The 21283-nt window shown below is 40.7% G+C and overlaps 1 protein-coding gene across 11 annotated transcripts in view; it reads left to right on the top strand.

The window, feature by feature from the left end:
• DLG2 (discs large MAGUK scaffold protein 2) overlaps nt 1-21283 on the top strand; it is a 1449547-nt gene that overhangs the window by 888441 nt on the left and 539823 nt on the right. For all 11 annotated transcript variants that reach the window (XM_043528333.1, XM_043528345.1, XM_043528361.1 and 8 more), the window contains one exon: nt 6420-6473. In XM_043528333.1, the coding sequence (XP_043384268.1) occupies nt 6420-6473 (54 nt within the window). The remainder of the gene's footprint in view (nt 1-6419; nt 6474-21283) is intronic.

Here is a 21283-nt window from a genome sequence, read left to right as displayed (position 1 = left end):
TGCCAAATCAGATTTTTTCCAGCATGCATCATCTTGTATTAAAATTTTTATAAACTACATGAAAACTTCAACTTTGTTATCAGATGTCAAGATTTTGATGTGATACATCTCTAAAGAAATCATATTGCATGTGTCAAGGTTTCTTCCCCACTCTGAACTCTAGGAGACCTGCATGTGGGGACCTGCATGAAAAACCCCCTAAACTTATTTTTACCAGCTTAGGTTAAAACTTCCCCAAGGTACAAACTATTTTACCTTTTGCCCTTGGACTTTATTGCTGCCACCACCAAGCGTCTAACAAATATATAACAGGGAAAGAGCCTGCTTGGAAACGTCTTTCCCCCCCTGCCAAAATCCTCCCAAACCCTACACCCCCTTTCCTGGGGAAGGCTTGATTAAAAATCCTCACCAATTTCCATAGGTGAACACAGACCCAAACCTTGGATCTTAAGAACAATGAAAAAGTAATCAGGTTCTTAAAAGAAGAATTTTACTTGAAGAAAAAGTAAAAGAATCACCTCTGTAAAATCAGGATGGTAAATACCTTACAGGGTAATCAGATTCAAAACATAGAGAATCCCTCTAGGCAAAACCTTAAATTACAAAAAGACACAAAACCAGGAATATACATTCCATTCAGCACAACTTATTTTATCAGCCATTTAAACAAAACAGAATCTAACACATATCTAACTAGATTGCTTATTAGCCCTTTCAGGAGTTCTAACCTGCCTTCCTGCTCTGGTCCGGGCAAAAACAAAACACAGACAGAGAGAACCCTTTGTTTCCCCCCCCCCCCCACCAGCTTTGAAAGTATCTTGTCTCCTCATTGGTCATTTTGGTCAGGTGCCAGCAAGGTTATCTTTAGTTTCTTAACCCTTTACAGGTGAAAGGGTTTTTTCCTCTGGCCAGGAGGGATTTAAAAGTGGTTAGCCTTCCCTTTATATTTATGACAGCATGGATTCCTACTCTGTAGATCTTGGGACTCAGTTTCCTGGATTCAAGAAAGCAACTAAACAGGTGCTTAAGTTTAACCATCCATGTTTAAGTGCCATTGATTTTTCAAAACAACTTGAGCATGCATTCAAAGTCAAGCATGTGTTTAAGCATCCTTCCTGAATAGGTCCCTAATCATGCAGGACCATGGCCTAGGAATGCTTTAGTAAATTGCGGCTCTAGTGTGAGACAGTTGAACAATTTCTCTCACACTAGCCAGCTGAGATACAGTGGTCAGAAACCTGTGTGATTCTCACTACCGGGTTTCATTTTAGTTCCCTAGCTTAAAGCAAATGGATCTACTCTTCTGTGTGCCTAGGAAGCTGAGATGCCAGCAGTTAGTCAACTAAAATCTTATTGTTAATTATCTTGAGCAGAATTATAGACCTATCATAATTATATCTCCTATTCTTCAGCACTTATTCTTTTGACATTATTATGTCCTTCACTGAATCAGATACTGGATATAAAAAGTTACTGCTATTATGTTAATCATTGCTAATTTAAGCCACTGTCAAGCAATATCAGAAGAGGATATAATAGATTAGATTGGTTTGGTTTGGGTTTTTTTGAGAAACAATTCCCATTGGCATCTTGCTGATCCGGATGGAGATGTCAGTTTCTGCCTAGATCCAAATTTATTCTTGTTAGATAATGTCACCGCTAATAGCTTTTTATAAAAATTGGAAAATTCTATTTTTTTTAAATTAAAAGTGGAAATAAAGTCCAAATATACACATTCTGTAATAACTTTGAGATAAATTATTTAGTTTAACTTGTAATGGGTTTATATGGAGGCTGCATTATATGTTACGTTTCCTTACGTCTGATAAGGAAAGGCCTCGAGGCTTTCTTGAGGCACTTTTCTTCTACTCTGCCAGTGACTGTCTGATAGCAATATAACGAGTGACTTTTTTTTCTGTTTCACATCTGTATTTAGAAGGGAGAACTATTTGCTGTGAAGTTACTCTTTAGTTGTTCAAGGGAGCTCTGTGTCTGTCTTTAGTTTATCAGTTTCATATAAAACAAATTGATGTTTTAAAATATAGTGTCAAAACTTGATGGAAAATGAGTTTCATGAAATGAAGTAAAAAGAAAAGGAGGACTTGTGGCACCTTAGAGACTAACCAATTTATTTGAGCATGAGCTTTCGTGAGCTACAGCTCACTTCATCGGATGCATACTGTGGAAACTGCAGAAGACATTATATACACAGAGACCATGAAACAATACCTCCTCCCACCCCACTCTCCTGCTGGTAATAGCTTATCTAAAGTGATCATCAAGTTGGGCCATTTCCAGCACAAATCCAGGTTTTCTCACCCTCCGCCCCCCCCCCCCCCAAACTCACTCTCCTGCTGGTAATAGCCCATCCAAAGTGACCACTCTCTTTACAATGTGCATGATAATCAAGGAGGGCCATTTCCAGCACAAATCCAGGTTTTCTCACCCCCCCACCCCCCCTCCAACAAACTCACTCTCCTGCTGGTAATAGCTTATCTAAAGTGATCATCAAGTTGGGCCATTTCCAGCACAAATCCAGGTTTTCTCACCCTCCACCCCCATACACACACAAACTCACTCTCCTGCTGGTAATAGCTCATCCAAAGTGACCACTCTCCCTACAATGTGCATGATAATCAAGGTAGGCCATTTCCAGCACAAATCCAGGTTTTCTCACCGTCCGCCCCCCCACATACAAACTCACTCTCTTGCTGGTAATAGCCCATCCAAAGTGACTACTGTCTTCACAATGTGTATGATAATCAAGGTGGGCCATTTCCTGCAGAAATCCAGGTTCTCTCACCCCCTCACCCCCCTCCAAAAACCACACACACAAACTCACTTTGTGATCACTTTGGTCACTTTGGATAGGCTATTACCAGCAGGAGAGTGAGTTTGTGTGTGTGGTTTTTGGTGAGGGGGTGAGAGAACCTGGATTTGTGCTGGAAATGGCCCTCCTTGATGATCACTTTAGATAAGCTATTACCAGCAGGAGAGTGGGGTGGGAGGAGGTATTGTTTCATGGTGTCTGTGTATATAATGTCTTCTGCAATTTCCACAGTATGCATCCGATGAAGTGAGCTGTAGCTCACGAAAGCTCATGCTCAAATAAATTGGTTAGTCTCTAAGGTGCCACAAGTCCTCCTTTTCTTTTTTCAGTAGATCTTGTCAGTGTTGAAAGTGGATCAGAATAAGAAATATTGATGGTTTTAAAAGCAAATGGGCATGAGCCATCAGTCCCAGATCTTTCTCCTGTGTCCAGATTTGTAACAGTCATGTCACAGTAGATTGCCAAGATGCTGAAGGCTGAGGCATAAGAAATTGGAAAGAATATACAGGATAGATCTCGGATAGTTCTAGGGTCTTGCTCATCATTGTCCGTGAAGGTATCAGTACCTTGCTAAGCCTAAACAAACCATCTCAACTTGACAAAATTGGATATGCATAGCAGATCTTGGATCAATTCACTTATAGGTATTGTCAGGACAATAGCATCTCTAGATTTAGAGTCACTGTATTTAGTGGTGGTCTCCTTTCCACATCTTTCGATGAACTAGACCCTAAACCAGGGGTTCTCAAACTGGGGCTTGTGACCCCTCAGGGGATCACAAGGTTATTACATGGGGGGTTGTAAGCTGTCAGCCTCCACCCCAAACCACACTTCACTTCAGCATTTATAATAGTGTTAAAAAAAATGGGAGTTTTTAATTCATAAGCGGGGGGGGGGAGTTGCGCTCAGAGGCTTGCTGTGTAAAAGGGGTCACCAATACAAAAGTTTGAGAACCACTGCCCTAAACCATGTGGCTGCATTTTGGTGTGACCCCAGCCAGCGCTGTCCATAGGGGGGTGGAGGGCCTGGGACATAGGCGCCAAGTTCCTATCTGCCTGGGGTGGTGCTCAATTCAATATGCTTCTCTGTCGATTCAATATGCTTCTCTGTCACTATCTCTAAAATCCAGTACCTAGAGTCCTGGAACCATCTGTCCTAAAGGAGTCCCTTCTTTATATTATATTTATATTAACTCATGAGTGGAGTTCATCCTGCTGAGCAGGAGGTTGCCGGTAGAATAAGTGCATTTTTGAAACTCCAGGACTAACTGTTCATTATTAAAATATACTAGTTCTTAGCACTTATCTACTGCTTGTCATCCGCTGATCTCAACATCTTTTTCAAAGGCAAATAAGAATCACAAGATCCATTTGATAACTTAGGAAACCAAGGCAGAGCAGTTAGGTGACTTGTCCAAGGTGTCACAGGAAGTCAAGTGGTAGAATTGGGAATAGAACCACACATCTTTTGTTTCCTTGTCTTGACCCCTGTCTGCTAGAAAACACTGGAGGCACGGTCATTTTGAAAGGTAAAGTTCTCCTCCTCCTAATAGCAGTTTCAGTGAAGGAAGTGTGCAATGAGCAGGCAGGACCATGTCCCAGATAGCTAAGGGTACATTATCAAAACACAAGAATCCCCATGTTTTGAGACCCAGGTGGCTTGATACCCATTGGACCTGCAACTTGGAGTGAAAAATAAGAAGAGGAACAGACCCCAACAAAGAAATCATCCCCCGACTTTGGAGTCTTTTGGTTTTAGATCTATCACTTATCACTTGCCACCCATGGAAAATTCCAGGATTCCTTTCACCTAAAATGCTCTCAGATATCAGGCTCTTGACTTATCTGGAAAGTATTTGTTTTGCATTGTGCAGGCATACCTTATCTTTGAACATTTTGTTCACCTGTCAATAGAAGTCTGAGTTCCTAAAACAGGGCCAAGCAAGTTCTTTATTGATGGACATGTTCCATTGTCATTTCAGGTTGCATGATTACGGAGCAGTTGAGGCGTTCTCCAAAGAAATTACAAGTCTTTAACTAATCTTATTTTATAATGTCCCTACGCTTCTTCATCACTTGCATTGTTTTCCTGCTGAGAAACTTCTTAAAAGTACTGTCTGAAAAATGAATACATTGCTGGATTTTTTTGTAATTAGGGCCTGAGTTACCTGCAAGAGTGGGAAAGTGATGAGAAAAATATGGGCTGCTGATTGATTCCAGTAGCTTAACAAATATTGCTTGATTAGGGAATGACAAGGCATTTAAATTCTGGAGATTGTAAATAATAAAAGAGCTGAGGGAACTATGCTAGATTTATTTTGCCCTGACTATCTGATGTTAAGGTTAATCAATATGGAGAAGTAAAACCAGGATTTCAATGAAATGTAAAGGCTGACAGAAACAGCAGTATTATCTCGAAAACCATCTTTTTTTTCTATTTATAATATAGACAAAAGAATTGATACTCAGTATTGAGTTGAACATTCATGAAAGCTAAAGTGAAGTTGCAGGTAGATATGGAAGGTCTGTATTTTTAAATGCAGCAGTTACACATTATAAATGTTTCCTGCATGGCCTATAACTGAAATTATAACAATCTAAATGAAAAAGATTCTGAAACTTGTATATATTCGTTTAAGTTAACTAAAGCTACTGAGCACCAGTGAGGATAACTGCATGAAAGGTAGGCACAGAGAATGCCTAGTTTCAGAAATTTAGAATGTGGTTTTTAATATCAAATCGTACAATACTGTAATAGATGAAGACAGGTCATCAGCTGAATTGCACCTACTTTAGAGTACCAAAATATGTGTGTCTTGTTCTCAGTGTATTCCCTGTGATTGGACAATTGTATAACAGGAAATAATTTTAGCAAATGTTAAATCTGGTTGCATATAACCTATAATTTCTCTTTAGATGGAAGTTATTCTCTTACATCATGAAATTGAAAGGTTAGAAACAGTGTGGTTACAGGAAGGCACTTGAATTACTGCATCAATACCCCCTTTTTTTTTTTTGACTTGGGAGGCGTAGGGTGGCTGCTTCTTGGGCTGTGAAATGCTAGGCTAAAGAAAGGTACTTGATGGTAGAGATGTGCTCAGTGCTTCGAGTGAGACTTGAAACTGCTTGAAACTTGCCTGGTTCTGGGTTCTGTCATTAACATTAAATTAATTTTGCTCAGATGTAAGACTTGGAGTGTGTACACAATGGGAGTTGAAACAAATAAACTCATGTTTACATAGATCCCTGAGACCCCCAAACTCCCTATTTCATACAATAGTAACCAGTAGATGTTTACTTCTTGTGCAGTTAGATCCTAATCCAAAGACCATTGACTTTAATGGAAAGATTCCTATTGACTTAGTGTACTTTAGATCAGGCTCTTTGGGTACAATCCTGCAAGATACTGAGTACCTCCTACTGACCTCAAATACCAATGAATTCAGTGATACCCAAGGCTCACATCATTGTTCCTTGTGAATTCACTGGGAGGTAGGGGTGCTAGCTCTGAATTTCATGTTACTGTGGTTTTTAATATTCAATAGTTTAAAGTATTTAAATTTGTTTCCCCCCCTTTCTTTTTCTCTCAGGCTAGTCCCGCCCCTATAATAGTCAACACAGACACCTTGGACACAATTCCCTATGTAAGTATAACATTTTGTTTCCTCTTTTTGTAAACAGTTGAACTTACAGCTTGGTCTATCTTGATTCCCCCCCGCCCGTAAAATTCTCTTCACTGCTTATCAGATACACAAAACATTAGTCAAAGGTCTGCACAGAATGTTTCTTTAAATATATTGTATTTATTTTTTAAAAATATTAAATGGATTGTGTGGTTTAATTCTTTCCCAGTTGCAGAAATTAGGGAAGGCAATAAAGTCCGGTGACATACAGTGCAAAGTAGTAATTCACATACCTAATTTTTCTATGCAACAAAGTTTTAACAAATCAAAACTAACTTTCTTTTGAAAAATATTGTGGATTTATTGTGACTTTCCCTTTTCCCAGTGCAGCTGTAAAACCTGTTTTATTTGTAGATCGCCAAATATTACTAATACCAAGAGTTTTTTGTTTTGATTTGGAATTTTTTTTTTTTTTTTGAAGAAATTTCCAGCTATATAAGAGAAGTCTGTGTCTGAATTTCTAGTATCAGATGGAGGGGGAACACCTTGTCTCAACCCTTCATCTGTTTATCTGTATGTCTTTTTTTAGATTGGAAGCATTTTAGGGAGTTTTTGTATAGCACTTGGCATGTGCTGGGCATTGCTGTCAGATACGTAATACTAGTTTAACTTTTAACTAATAGGAATGTCATTTTATTTTTTTAAAATAGACTAATGCTCGGTGTTTATCCTTACCCTTTTGTGAAGAGCTTTTCAGAGGTTACTGTGTGTTGTTAACAAACAACAGTGGTGATAGGCTCAGATTCCAGAAAGAACTTTACCACAACAAATGCATTTTTCCAGGATCTAACTACTTACAAAGTCAGTTCTTACTGTTTCAGAGTAACAGCCGTGTTAGTCTGTATTCGCAAAAAGAAAAGGAGTACTTGTGGCACCTTAGAGACTAACCAATTTATTTGAGCATAAGCTTTCATGAGCTACAGCGCACTTCATCGGATGCTGAATAAGTCTCTCAGACTGGAATCAATTTTGGGTACAAAGCTGGTACCTGCACGCTATATCCACCCACGCAAACAATATCCTCACACGCAACTCTACAGGGAATATTTAAAAATGAGCAGTGGCAACACATTCTTTCAGCTCAATATGCAGAACCAAACTATAATGAAGGAGAGTGCAGAACACAAAAACACAAAATAATAAAACCAAAATACATTGTGCAATGCGTGCAAGTAAAGAAAATACACGCAAATTTCAAAGTGGCTACACTGAAGGATTGTTCTGGTTTTGTCCTAACTTATTAGTTAATGTCCTATTTCTGATCCACTTTTTTCCACTTTGGAAAATAAGGGCTGTATAATCCCAGAGGAGTTCAAAACTTGACCCTCTTGGACATTTTATTTGTTCAGTTAAAAAACGTGTTGGTCACACTGGGACTAGTTCAGAAACCTAAAGTTGTCTTGCAGTTATGCTGTAATTCCAGAGTACTTATTACAGGAGAGCAAAGGGGCCAGAATTACTTTGTGGTAAAATTTTGCAAAGTTTTTACAGTTCTTCATTTCACCTTTCCAAATGGTAGCGTTATCCAACTTTTTAATACACCATCGTTTGTATTTCTTGCACTTGAATGGAAATCCTAATAGCATATAGCATGCAGCTATATAATGTCTTTGCTTGTTTTATTTTTGCAGTTGCTTATTCAAAATTACAAAATGTCATTCAAATCTGAATTCATCTGAAATTCAGTGCCAGCATAGTAGCAGGACTTTTTGACGCATCTACTTACAGCAAGGACCTATACATTAATTGTAGTTATAACTCTGTAATATATGAACTTTGTTCAGACATCTGTGACTCGATAGGTACATTTTAACATCAAACTATCATTCATGTTAGAAAAGCAACTGTTAATGAACTCGGTAATTATAAACAAAGCCCAACAAAACAAATAAATCCCCAAACCTTAAATGGGCAACAGTTTAGAAATTCTTCATTGTCTATGAATATTAATTATAGGTAGGGCTCATAGCACGGCCTATTATTAAGATTGCCCAATACTTCCCATTATAGACCCTCTTTTCAGCTGCTTTTAGGTGTGGCAAATGTTAACTGTCTGGGCAAAAAATTTCCCCCTCACAGTTTGCTACCTCCCCAGACTCCCTCCTAGCCTCACTCACTCTTTGTTACCTGCCTCCTCTGCTCCACTTGAGCTAGGGTTGCCAACTCTATTTGTACAAAACCGAACACCTTTGCACCGCTCTCTGCCACACCCTTCCTCCGAGGCCTCGCCCCCACTCACTCCATCCCGCCCTCCCTCTGTCGCTCGCTCTCCCCACCCTCACTCACTCGCTCATTTTCACCAGGCGGGCTCAGGGAGTTGGGGTAAGGGTGCGGGCTCCGGGGTGGGGCAAGAAATGAGGCGTTCAGGGTGCAGGAGGGGGCTCCAGGCTGGGGGGTGGAGCTGAGGGGTTCAGAGTATGGGAGGGGACTCTGGGCTGAGGCAGGGGGTTGGGATGTGGGAGGGGTTATGGGCTCTGGTGTGGGGCCAGGGATGAGGGATTTGGGGTGAATGAGGGTGCTCCAGGCTGGGTCAGGGGGTTGGGCTGTGGGGCCAGGCGGGGGGACGTTGAGGGCTCTTGGCAGAAAGTGAAGATCATGTCGGATAATGACTGATGATAAAGGACATGCCTAAAGATTCTCCCATTTTGGCTCTAATTCAAGAAGTTACTTAAGCACATGCCTCACTTTAAGTTTGTGAGTAGTGCCCTTGTTAATAGGCATGTTTTTATGTGACTTGATGAATTAGAGCCTTTGTGCCTAATGCAACATTACAAAGTTTAAACACCAACACTGTCGCTATTTCTTGTTGGCCATTTGTAACTTAGTATAAATTCTGGCCTTTTATAGCATGTAGAGTGTCCCCCCCCCCCCCCCCCCCAAACGATCAGGACCCTACTGTGTAAGATGCTGGAAAAAGTAGTAAGGAAAAAACAATTTAGGGCCCAAATTCTTCAAATACTTACATGTGTGAGTAGTTTATTAAAGAAACTGTTTATTCCAAAATGCCTTTGTCCCCCTGCTCGACAGTATGTTGTTACATGTCCACACTGATTTTTTGTACTACCTCCTGATTTTTACAGAGAATTTGGTCATACCCAAAACCTTAATAAAAGTATATTTCTATTACTTTTGTTTCATTGAGCTGTAACACTTGTAAAGGTCTGATCTGATGCTTTTGGAATCAATGGGAAGGCTCCAGTGGGCTTTGGATCAGACCCAAAGTGCACAGGAACACTTTTCTTGTCTTTTCTTTTTTTATATCAGAAGTATTTCTCAGGGCAATAAGAACTAATGAGCTGACCAGAAGCAGACTTTGTCTTTTTACCCATCATGACAATGATTGATAGAGGGAAAGAAATCTCCAGGAGATGTGATAATATCCCTCTAAAGCACATTTGCCCTGAAACACAGCTAGCTTCTTTTTATAGCTTCCTTATTGTCACTGTAAAAAAAGAAAATGTTGCAAATGATGCTTACTCTCTCAAACTGTTTATGGCAGTGTATTCTCGGAGGGTGATTAAATGCATGTGCCTGACAGGGAATGAACTTTTCTTGTAACAATTACTGTGGAACATGAAAGGAATTTTGAGGAATTTGATACCACCGGTGTTCAGGAGGTGGTAGGAGTTGTGGCAGTTTTGCTATAAGCAGATTTCAGAAGCTTTAAGATTAATTCTTTTAATACCAGTTTTATCATTCAGATACATGAGCTATGTTTTCTTTCAGTTAAGATATTTGTTGACCAAAACATAAAAATATTTAATCTCTTCCTCTAGGAGGCCCTTCATATAAATTTAAATCCAAATCTTCGGGTGATGCTGACCAATATTGTCTTATTGTTTCCTTGTAACCCCTCCCCCTTCCAGTCTGTCTGCATGTATCTGTTGTCTCTTTGGTGCAGGGTCCATATTTTAACCAATTTATTTGAGCATAAGCTTTCGTGATCTACAGCTTACTTCATGCATCTGATGAAGTGAGCTGTAGCTCACGAAAGCTTATGCTCAAATAAATTGGTTAGTCTCTAAGGTGCCACAAGTACTCCTTTTCTTTTTGCGAATACAGACTAACACGGCTGCTACTCTGAAACCGGTCCATATTTTGTTTGTACAGTGTAGGCTGTACTGGACTATAGTACTGGACCAGGACTAAAGATCCTAGGTGTTATGGTAAAACAAATAAATAATAACTTTGATGATGTTTATACCTGCCCAAGCACCTATAATTTTGTAATTGGAATTGCAGTAGTAGATAATTGGTATTTTCAGATGTAAAATGCTATTCCTACAAGTTCACAGTCTTCCTAAGGTTTTCTCGTGAAAATGACTCAAACACCTAGGGATCATTTGTGGGTAGGTACCAGTAAAGACATAGGTATGCAAATCCACACTATGAGAAAACTCAGCACCTTGATGTTTGTACCATTGCTGAACTTCCAGAAAACACCATCCTGGCCACTATGGATGTAGAAGCCCTCTACACCAACTTTCCACACAAAGATGGACTACAAGCCGTCAGGAACAGTATCCCCCAATAATGTCATGGCAAACCTGATGGCTGACCTTTGTGACTTTGTCCTCAACCACAACTATTTCACATTTGGGGACAATCTATACCTTCAAGTCAGCGGCATTGCTATGGGTACCCGCATGGCCCCACAGTATGCCAACATTTTTATGGCTGACTTAGAACAACGCTTCCTCAGCTCTCGTCCCATAATGCCCCTACTCTACTTGCGCTACATTGATGACATCTTCATCATCTGGACCCATGGAAAAGAAGCCCTTGAGGAATTCCACCAGGATTTCAACAATTTCCATCCTACCATCAACCTCAGCCTAGACCAATCCACACAAGCGGTCCATTTCCTGGACACTACTGTGCTAATAAGCGATGGTCACATAAACACCACCCTATACCGGAAACCTACTGACCGCTATACTTACCTACATGCCTCCAGCATCCATCCAGGACACACCACATGATCCATTGTCTATAGACAAACTCCAAGATACAACCACATTTGCTCCAATCCCTCAGACAGAGACAAACACCTACAAGATCTCTATCAAGCATTCTTAAAACTACAATACCCACCTGCTTAAGTGAAAAAACAGATTGACAGAGGCAGAAGAGTACCCAGTACTACAGGACAGGCCCAACAAAGAAAATAACAGAACGCCGCTAGCCGTCACCTTCAGCCCCCAACTAAAACCTCTCCAGAGCATCATCAAAGATCTACAACCTATCCTGGAAAATGATCCCTCACTCTCACAGAATTTGGGAGACAGACCAGTTCTCGGTTACAGACAGCCTCGCAACCTGAAGCAAATACTCGCCAGCAAGCACGCACCACACAACACAAACAGTAACCCAGGAAACCTATCCTGGCAACAAAGCCCGATGCCAACTCTTTATTCAAGTGACACCATCCTAGGACCTAATCACATTAGCCACACCATCAGGGGCTCGTTCACCTGCACACCTACCAATGTGATATATGCCATCATGTGCCAGCAATGCCCCTCTGCCATGTACATTGGCCAAACAGGACAGTCTCTACACAAAAGAATAAATGGACACAAATCTGACATCAGGAATCATAACATTCAAAAACCGGTAGGAGAACACTTCAACCTCTCTGGCCACTCAATAAAAGACTTAAGGGTGGCAATTCTGCAACAGAAAAGCTTCAAAAACAGACTCCAATGAGAAACTGCTGAGCTTGAATTAATATGCAAAGTAGATACCATTAACTTGGGTTTGAATAGAGACTGGGAGTGACTGGGTCATTACACATATTGAATCTATTTCCACATGTTAAGTATCCTCACACCTTCTTGTCAACTGTCTAAATGGGCCATCCTGATTATGACTATAAAAGTTTTTTTTCTCCTGCTGATAATAGCTCATCTTAATTAATTAGCCTCTGACAGTTTGTATGGCAAATTCCACCTTCTCTGTATGTGTGTGTGTGTATATCTATATCTATATCTATATCTTCTTACTATATGTTCCATTCAATGCATCCAATGAAGTGGGCTGTAGCCCACGAAACCTTATGCTCTAATACATTTCTTAGTCTCTAAGGTGCCACAAGTACTCCTGGGTTTTTTTGTACCATGTTCTTGGATGTCACCCAAAATGTTGCAGACCCATTTTATTGTGATGTGTGGAGTTTTATGTTGTCTTCACTTTAAGTATTATATTGCTCGTTGTCCCCTACTTTTAAGGGTTCTGTAGTGCTCTAGACTTGCTGTTATGTTGCTTGGCAATTCTGTTTCCAATAATAAGGAACATGAGAATTATGCTAAAATAATTAAATAGCTACTTTTTTTCACAAAGATACACTGTGTGTATGGTAACACCCATTGTTTCATGTTCTCTGTGTATATAAATCTCCCCACTGTATTTTCCACTGAATGCATCCGATGAAGTGAGCTGTAGCTAATGAAAGCTTACGCTCAAATAAATTGGTTAGTCTCTAAGGTGCCACAAGTACTCCTTTTCTTTCTAAGCATTTAAGCAACTCTCAATACACATCTCTGGGTTTTTATCTACAACATAACCAGGAAAACCAAGACTTGATATCAAGGAGGAAAAGGCAAGGAAAGAAAAATGTAAAGATCAGAAACTTTCAGACCTTTATGTATAATAAGAGGCAATAAAGGACACTCACCAATGGATTCCACTTGAAGCTGCCTTTACTATAGTATTTGCATTCGCCTCATACATGAACCTGAGTACTAACTCTTGATCAATAAAATAGGAGTGAAACTTTCCACTAAATGTTTACTTTCGTGTTGCATTGTTTTTTTTAAAAAAAACTTGTTATAAACTACATTGTCTTTCATTATTTAAAACATATTGTTTATGCCAGAGGAACCGTAACCTTTAATAAAAATATTAGCCATATGTTGATTTTACCAATGTCCGTGTAACTCAGTGTTGTTTCCCTGAAGGATATTTTATTAGAATTTGGGAGTATGAAAGAGTAATGATCTGACATTTGGAATGTATGCTGTGAGTGTTTGATGTGAATATGGGTGAAGAACTAATGAAAGAGAGGAAGAAAGACCAAGATAATAAAAATAATACTCTGAAAATGAACAAATGCACAGGATCTAATAATATCAGCTCCAAAATGCGATTGAGAAGTCTTTTACAAAATAATCATTCCCTTTCACTCAGTCCTTGCGAGATAGACAGACTTCATTCTTTTCCATGTCGTCCATGCTGTAAATACACATTTAGAACATAAAATATTTGTTTTTCTTTAGACAAAAGCATAACTTCTAATTCTAGCACACTTTTTCTGGTCAAATCCACAATAGTTTTCGAAAGAGATGTAGAGTGGACGAGATGGTACAATGAGTTAATTAGGTGGTAACTTGAAGATACTTTCTACTAACTCAGTAATAACTGTGATCGCTGTTGATACACTCAGAGGCCAAAAGCCAAGATTGTTCAGTAGCTCTGACTGGGGTTACTTCCAAGTTAAACGAAAGCACCCCTCAGTAGTTACTGGCATAGAATAATGCTTCTGTGATGACCTCTATCCAGGGCTTAAATTATCAGAGATTTTCTTTGAGCCCATCACGCTCTTCCCCCCATTCGGGGCAGGAAGTCTCAGAGCTTTACCCCAGTTGGTTGGGGAGGGGTGTGCCAGGGCTCCCATGAGTTTGAAAATATTTACTGGATCTCTGCTCTGGACGGCTTCAGCTGAATTTAAGTCCTGCCTCTATCTGTTTCGGAATCAGCCGCCACATTAGTAATTGAGTGCGGATCTTAAAACACTTTACAAATATTAATGTATTAAACTATTGGTTTTCCAGCTGTGGGGCATGCCTCCCTGGGGGGTGGTGACGAGGTTTTGGTGGGGCAGCGAGCAGCATAGAGCAGAGGTGCTTCTCAGTCAGCTCCATCCTGCAGGCCTTGCCTGGTGATGCGGTCAGGAGACTGCTGTCATAACCTGACTGCAAATCTTGCAGAGGTTCGTGGAGGGGCTTTGCTCAAGTTTGGGTCAGGCAGGCAGCCTTGGGGCACCTGTGAATGTGCTCTGTGGGGCCACCAGGCTTGGCAGGAGGGGGAAGGAGTCACTGCAGGTTCGCCTCACACTGTCAGAAAGCAGCAGAGCGGAGGAGGCGTAAGCCTGCCCAGCAGCTGCAAATGGTCTCACGGGGCTTGGCAGTGGGTAAGAAGTGGGGGCATCTGGGTACCAGTTTCTTGTTCCTGACAGGAATGTGTATAGGGGCGAGGGGGAGAGTGAACTGTGGGTGCCCCTTCCTTAGCACCCCCTGCAGGCACCCAACATCGCCTGCCTCCTGCTCTCTCCAGCGCTGCCATGTTAGCTGTCTGGCCTACCCCATTCCTGCCTCCATGGTCTGGAGATGTGTGGGACAGGAATCTCCAAAGGGTGACTAAACAAAAAACATCTGAGAACTTCTGAAATCAGTCTTGCATGGTGAATTAATACCTCTGTTCTAGAGATGGGGAAGCTGTGAGAATATATGTCTAGTGAGCCTGAGTACAGTAATGAATCAGGATGCAAGGATTTGCATAGTGTTTCACAGCTGAAACTACTGCAGCGTTAGCAGATCAGAATAAATGGGCTCACGTATTTGTATGGATTTTAAACATTAGTGCTGCGAGGTAGGAACGCGACAGGCTCCCTGCGCTTTGATTTGTTGAAACCATGGTGTTTCAGTGTAATAGAAGAAAAAAATCAGCTTTTTCTGTTTGGAGTTCTTATATGAAAAATGACAAGTAAAGATTATTTTGATTTTAGTCTAGCCCTAAGGATCATTTACCATCCATCGTGTTGAAGCCAGTACATCCCAAACTGGCAACTCTGCCAATTGATTAATAGGCTGGCTAATGAAACTGTAGGGGTAGATGCAAAGGCATGGCTGGGGAGGGCAGATTGTGCAGTGCCTGTGTTAACTCTTCTTGGCTCCAGCCAGGCCACACCCTCATTTTATGAGCACAGATGTTCAGTGTGCTCCCCAATCTTAGCATTTTGCGAAAGTTACGTGATTAACCTCCATTTTCATACCCTTCCCCCGCTCCCATCTCCATGGTTGCTTCTTCTCTGCTCTCTCAGCCTTCACGTATATCTGTCTAGATATTTAAGATCCCCTGCACAGGGAGCACCCCACAGTTTTAAATGTATTTATCCTTACAACACCCCTGTGAGGCAGGGCTGTTCTCTTATTCCCATTTTACAGATGGGGAACTGACGCAGAAAGTCTAAGGGCCAGATTTACAAAAATATTTAGATTCCTAAGGATTGGTATCTAATGGGACTTACAAAAGCACCTAAGGAAGTTAATTGCCTAATTCCCATTGAAAGTCATTGGGATTTAGGCTCCTAAGTGACTAAGGCACTTTTGAAAATCCTACTCTGCATCTAAATATCTTTGTAAATCTGGCTCTAAGTGACTTGGCTAAGATCACACAGGTGAAGAATCAGGGAATTGAATCAATGTTTCCCAGATTCTAGTCTTGTGATCTAACCCCTGGACCATCCTACTGCTATTTGTCCCTCACTCTCTGGCCTAGTCTGCTACCCCCTTACCCTCTTCTCCCTAAAACACACTTCTTGTGGCAGCTGCCATTCCACAATGAAACGATAAAATATAATTAAAAAGCAACAAGAAAGCCATATGTAACTGATGATGCTGGTCAAAAAATGTTGAGCAGAAGATTTTTCATCCAAAAATAGTAGTTATTTTAAAGGCAAATTTTCATGAAAATTTACCAACATTGTTGAAAAAATTTCATTTATCACAAAAATTGTGCCTTTTAAAATATTTTATTCAAAACATCATAAAAATGTTACTAAAATAGTAGTTGAAACTTTTCATTTACTGAAAACTGAGGTAAACAACATGTGAATAGCAATTTGATTAAATTTACTTTAGGAATTTAAAAAAAAATCAATTTCCTTTGACGGATTTCCTTAAAATTCTAGAAATGGTTCCATTTCAAGCAGTTTGAAATTAAAATGATTTTGAATATTTTTATGAAAATGATCTGTGTGTATTTCAACCCATACTAGTGTCTAACAACTCACATGCTGAATATCACTGCATGTTCAAACCATTTTTTCTTGTTCATCCCAGCCTGCTCGTTACCTCATTGAGTTGTTAGCTCATTGGGTATGGAGACTTTCTCCCTAGTTGTCTGTGTAAAGCATCTGTAATAGTGTCCTTCCTTCTTAATTATGCTAACTACACTGTGAAAGGGAACATTCACCAGCAGTGCTGCCTAGCGGTCAGGCTGGGTTGTGGCAGATTGTCTTCCTCCTGGGTATTCCCCTTTCTGACTATTGGTCGGCCGTGCAATGGTCTGTTCTTTCAGCAACTCAGCCCTCTGGCCAGGTCACACAGTTAAGCCTGCCCCTTTAGGGGTACACGTAAGGAGTCAAACTAATGTGGACATCTTCAGAAGTCAGCAAGGGCTTCCCCACTAGGTCGGGGTCTTGGGGTCTCCAGTCTCTCCTTTGCAGGCTTGGTCAGATCAGTGTCTCCACTGCTCAAGCAGCAAGAACTCCTGTAGTGCTCCTTCCGAGCAGTTCAGAGCATAGATTAGATTAGATCACCTCACCTCCCCTGTTTGCCTGCCTGCCACTGAGCTACTCTGCTTCCTTTTTTAAGATGTACCAGGTGCAGAGGGGTGGGACTGCCTGGGCCCAGAGCAGCTTCTTAACCCCTTTTTTTTTCCAGTGTGAGGTTTATATACTCCATCACATACTGCAACCAACTTCTTCCAGAAAACCTGCCCTATTTTGTTCAAATAAAGGGAGAGGGTTCTTGACAGGTGACACATTCTAACACCACATTCTACAGGCCATTACCCTCTGATCCCGCTGAGGGTTACCAAAAGAAACTACACCATCTGCTCAAGAAACTCCCTGAAAAAGCACAGGAACAAATCTGCACAGACACACCCCTAGAATCCCAGCCAGGCGTATTCTATCTGCTACCCAAATCCATAAACATTGAAGTCCTGAACGCCCCATCATCTCAGGCATTGGCACCCCGATATCAGGATTGTCTGGCTCTGTAGACTCTCTCCTCAGGCCCTACACTACCAGAACTCCTAGCTATCTTCGAGACACCACTAACTTCCTGAGGAAACTACAATCCATTCGTGATCTTCCAGAAAACACCATCCTGGCCACTATGGATGTAGAAGCCCTCTACACCAACATTCCACACAAAGATGGACTACAAGCCATCAGGAACAGTATCCCAGATAATGTCACAGTAAACCTGGTGGCTGATCTTTCTGACTTTGTCCTCACCAACAACTATTTCACATTTGGGGACAATCTATACCTTCAAGTCAGTGGCACTGCTATGGGTACCTGCATGCCCCCACAGTATGCCAACATTTTTATGGCTGACTTAGAACAATGCTTGCTCAGCTCTCGTCCCATAACGCCCCTACTCTACTTGCGCTACATTGATGACATCTTCATCATCTGGACCCATGGAAAAGAAGCCCTTGAGGAATTCCACCAGGATTTCAACAATTTCCATCCCACCACCAACCTCAGCCTGGACCAGTCCACACAAGAGATCCACTTCCTGGACACTACGGTGCTAATAAGCGATGGTCACATAAACACCACCCTATACCGGAAACCTACTGACTGCTATACTTACCTACATGCCTCCAGCTTCCATCCAGGACACACCACACGATCCATTGTCTATAGACAAACTCTAAGATACAACCACATTTGCTCCAATCCCTCAGACAGAGACAAACACCTACAAGATCTCTATCAAGCGTTCTTAAAACTACAGTACCCACCTGCTTAAGTGAAAAAACAGATTGACAGAGGCAGAAGAGTACCCAGTACTACAGGACAGGCCCAACAAAGAAAATAACAGAACGCCACTAGCCGTCACCTTCAGCCCCCAACTAAAACCTCTCCAGCGCATCATCAAAGATCTACAACCTATCCTGGAAAATGATCCCTCACTCTCACAGATTTTGGGAGACAGACCAGTCCTCGCTTACAGACAGCCTCCCAACCTGAAGCAAATACTTACCAGCAACCACACACGACACAACAAAAACACTAACCCAGGAAACCTATCCTTGCAACAAAGCCCAATGCCAACTCTGTCCACATATTTATTCAAGTGACACCATCCTAGGACCTAATCACATTAGCCATGCCATCAGGGGCTCGTTCACCTGCACATCTACCAATGTGATATATGCCATTATGTGCCAGCAATGCCCCTTTGCCATTAAATTAAGCTTGAATAAAGCCTGGGAGTGGATGGGTCATTGCACAAACTAAAAACTATTTCCCCATGCTAATTCTCCCCCTACTGTTACTCGCACCTTCTTGTCAACTGTTTGAAATGGGCCATCCTGATTATCACTACAAAAGGGTTTTTTTTTCCTGCTGATAATAGCCCACCTTAATTGATTAGTTTCATTAGAGTTGGTATGGCAACCCCCATTTTTTCATGTTCTCTGTGTGTGTGTGTGTGTGTGTGTATATATATATATATATATATATATATATATATATATATATATAATCTTCCTACTGTATTTTCCACTGCATGCGTCTGATGAAGTGGTTTTAGCCCACGAAAGCTTATGCCGAAATAAATTGATTAGTCTCTAAGGTGCCACAAGTACTCCTTGTTATTTTTGCACATACCTTTAGGGCAGTCTCAAGTTTTCGGTGGTTCACCAAAGACCACTTTTCCTTTTCTTGTGTGCTTTGTATGCACTCTGTAGACCCTGATTTCTCTCTCTCATATCAGAAAGATATTGATTAATTAAAACTTTTGGTGCTGTTGACATTGATCAGTGCCTTGTTAAACCCTTTTCAGCTAGGCAACTTGAAAAAATTTTCATCATGTGGCAGATTGTTTTTGTCAATCTGCCTTTCTTTGAACAGAGGGAAGGGAAGGGAAGGGCCCTCTATTCTATTATGCCATACTTACATTCTTCTTTCTAGTTCCAGCCTGCAGGAAATCATAAAGGGACTAGTTAATTAGCTTTGTTTCTCGGTTCAGTGACTTGAAAACCTTAGGTTTGCCAAGCTTCAGTTGTGGGAATTAATTTGATAGGAGACATTAATGGTACAAAATGAATTCTTCTGCAGTAGCTTAAGCACAATTAAACATGGGTAGGAGTTTGTTCATTCTGTATTCTTTGGCTATAAATTTTAGTTCCTTTTTATAATAGGAAGCATTCATTTAAAACTGTGTGAGTCACCTCAGTTTCCCTGATGCAGAGTAATCGTCATTTAGTTCTTTTAGGAATTTGCATAGGTGCTAAATGGCTAGTTCTAACCTAATACAGGATAAACTCATACATCATTCACTGAAATCAGGGGGAGCCTCACATATTTATCTGGGGATTGAATGTAATCTTTAGCTTCTTTCCCTTTCTTATATGTTTCTTGTTGGGCTAAAAATCCACTTAGATGTATTGATATTATTTTTAATCAGTTAAAATATTAAGTGCTAGAAGCATGTGTCCTGGCCTATCGTCTTTTCTTTCTTCCCATATTGCTTCCCATCATATTGCTGTCTCCTTCCTACCCACATGGAGCAAGTGGGTGAGGAGGGGACATAGAGGTGTGAGGATTGGGTGATGTTTTGGCTCTCCTCCCCACCAGCCAGGAGAGCTGAGAAAGCACGAAAGTGTGTGTGTGGGGGGGCTGCAGCTTTCAAAGGCTGCAGTAAATGATTTCCCTCCAACTTTGTGGGCAAGAAAGCAATGAGAATCTGAGTCCCACTTAGTGCCACTCAGGGCTCATCATGGGTCAGTACAGCTGCATGCTGCCTGTTACTCGCTCAATTACAAGCTAGCCCCAGATGGTAAGCTCTTTTGGTGCAAGGATGCAGGCTTAATATATTTTTGTGAAGTGCCATGTTCTGTATGGCACTTTATAACTAATGAACATGAACTTTATGATGCATGCATACCACTTTTAAGCAAACATATAGAGATTTAGGTAATTGGAGCATTAAAATCCTGAGCTAAAAGGTTCTGATCTGGAATTTCCCAAAGCATGGCATGGCGTCCATTAATAAGATGTTTTTTGGCCCTTCTGTTGTGGTGTAGTCTTTGTGCTCTGCTAAATAGCTGCTGTGTTCTACCACAGAGGTAGCTACCTTTCATCGGTGGCTGAAGTGATTTCTATATACTACTTATCCACCTCACAAGAATATTTAGAGGATGGATTTAGTTAATCTCAGTTTAAAGCACTTTTTGATCCTCAGAGGATAAATACTTTGAACAAACTTCCCCTTGGAGTCTGGCATGAGTAGAAGGACAGTCAGTTTATAGTTAACCTTAAACTTCTGAAATTCAAATGCAGGCAATCACACACTAGTTCAATACAGAATTCTCTGCTTTGCTGATCTCGTACTGCCTCCAAATGTTTTTATTGATTTAGGCCTCAATCCTGGAAATGAGTGTTCACATGATTGTGGCCTTAATAACCTTGAAAACAATATGTTAAAGGGATGCAATTTTTGGCCTTCATTCCAGTTGTCATCATTTTGATGGAACTCCCTGTTTTTAGAATAATGGTAAGAGCATAATAGGGATATAAAAACGAAAAAAGGAAAACAAAAATACAGAAAGGAATTTCTGACTCAAATTTATTTTAGTTCTCTGATGCCTGTTGTTTTTTCTACCTCGCTACCAGTGAATGTCATACTTCTTTCTTTTAAAATATAGCACTTTAAAGGGGAGATTTTCTAAAGTATCCAACAAATTGA

Source organism: Chelonia mydas, chromosome 1 (assembly GCF_015237465.2).
Source record: "Chelonia mydas isolate rCheMyd1 chromosome 1, rCheMyd1.pri.v2, whole genome shotgun sequence".
NCBI classification, from domain to species: domain Eukaryota; kingdom Metazoa; phylum Chordata; order Testudines; family Cheloniidae; genus Chelonia; species Chelonia mydas.
Note: the sequence above shows the minus strand (reverse complement) of the source record. Positions and strands in the feature narration are given on the sequence as shown.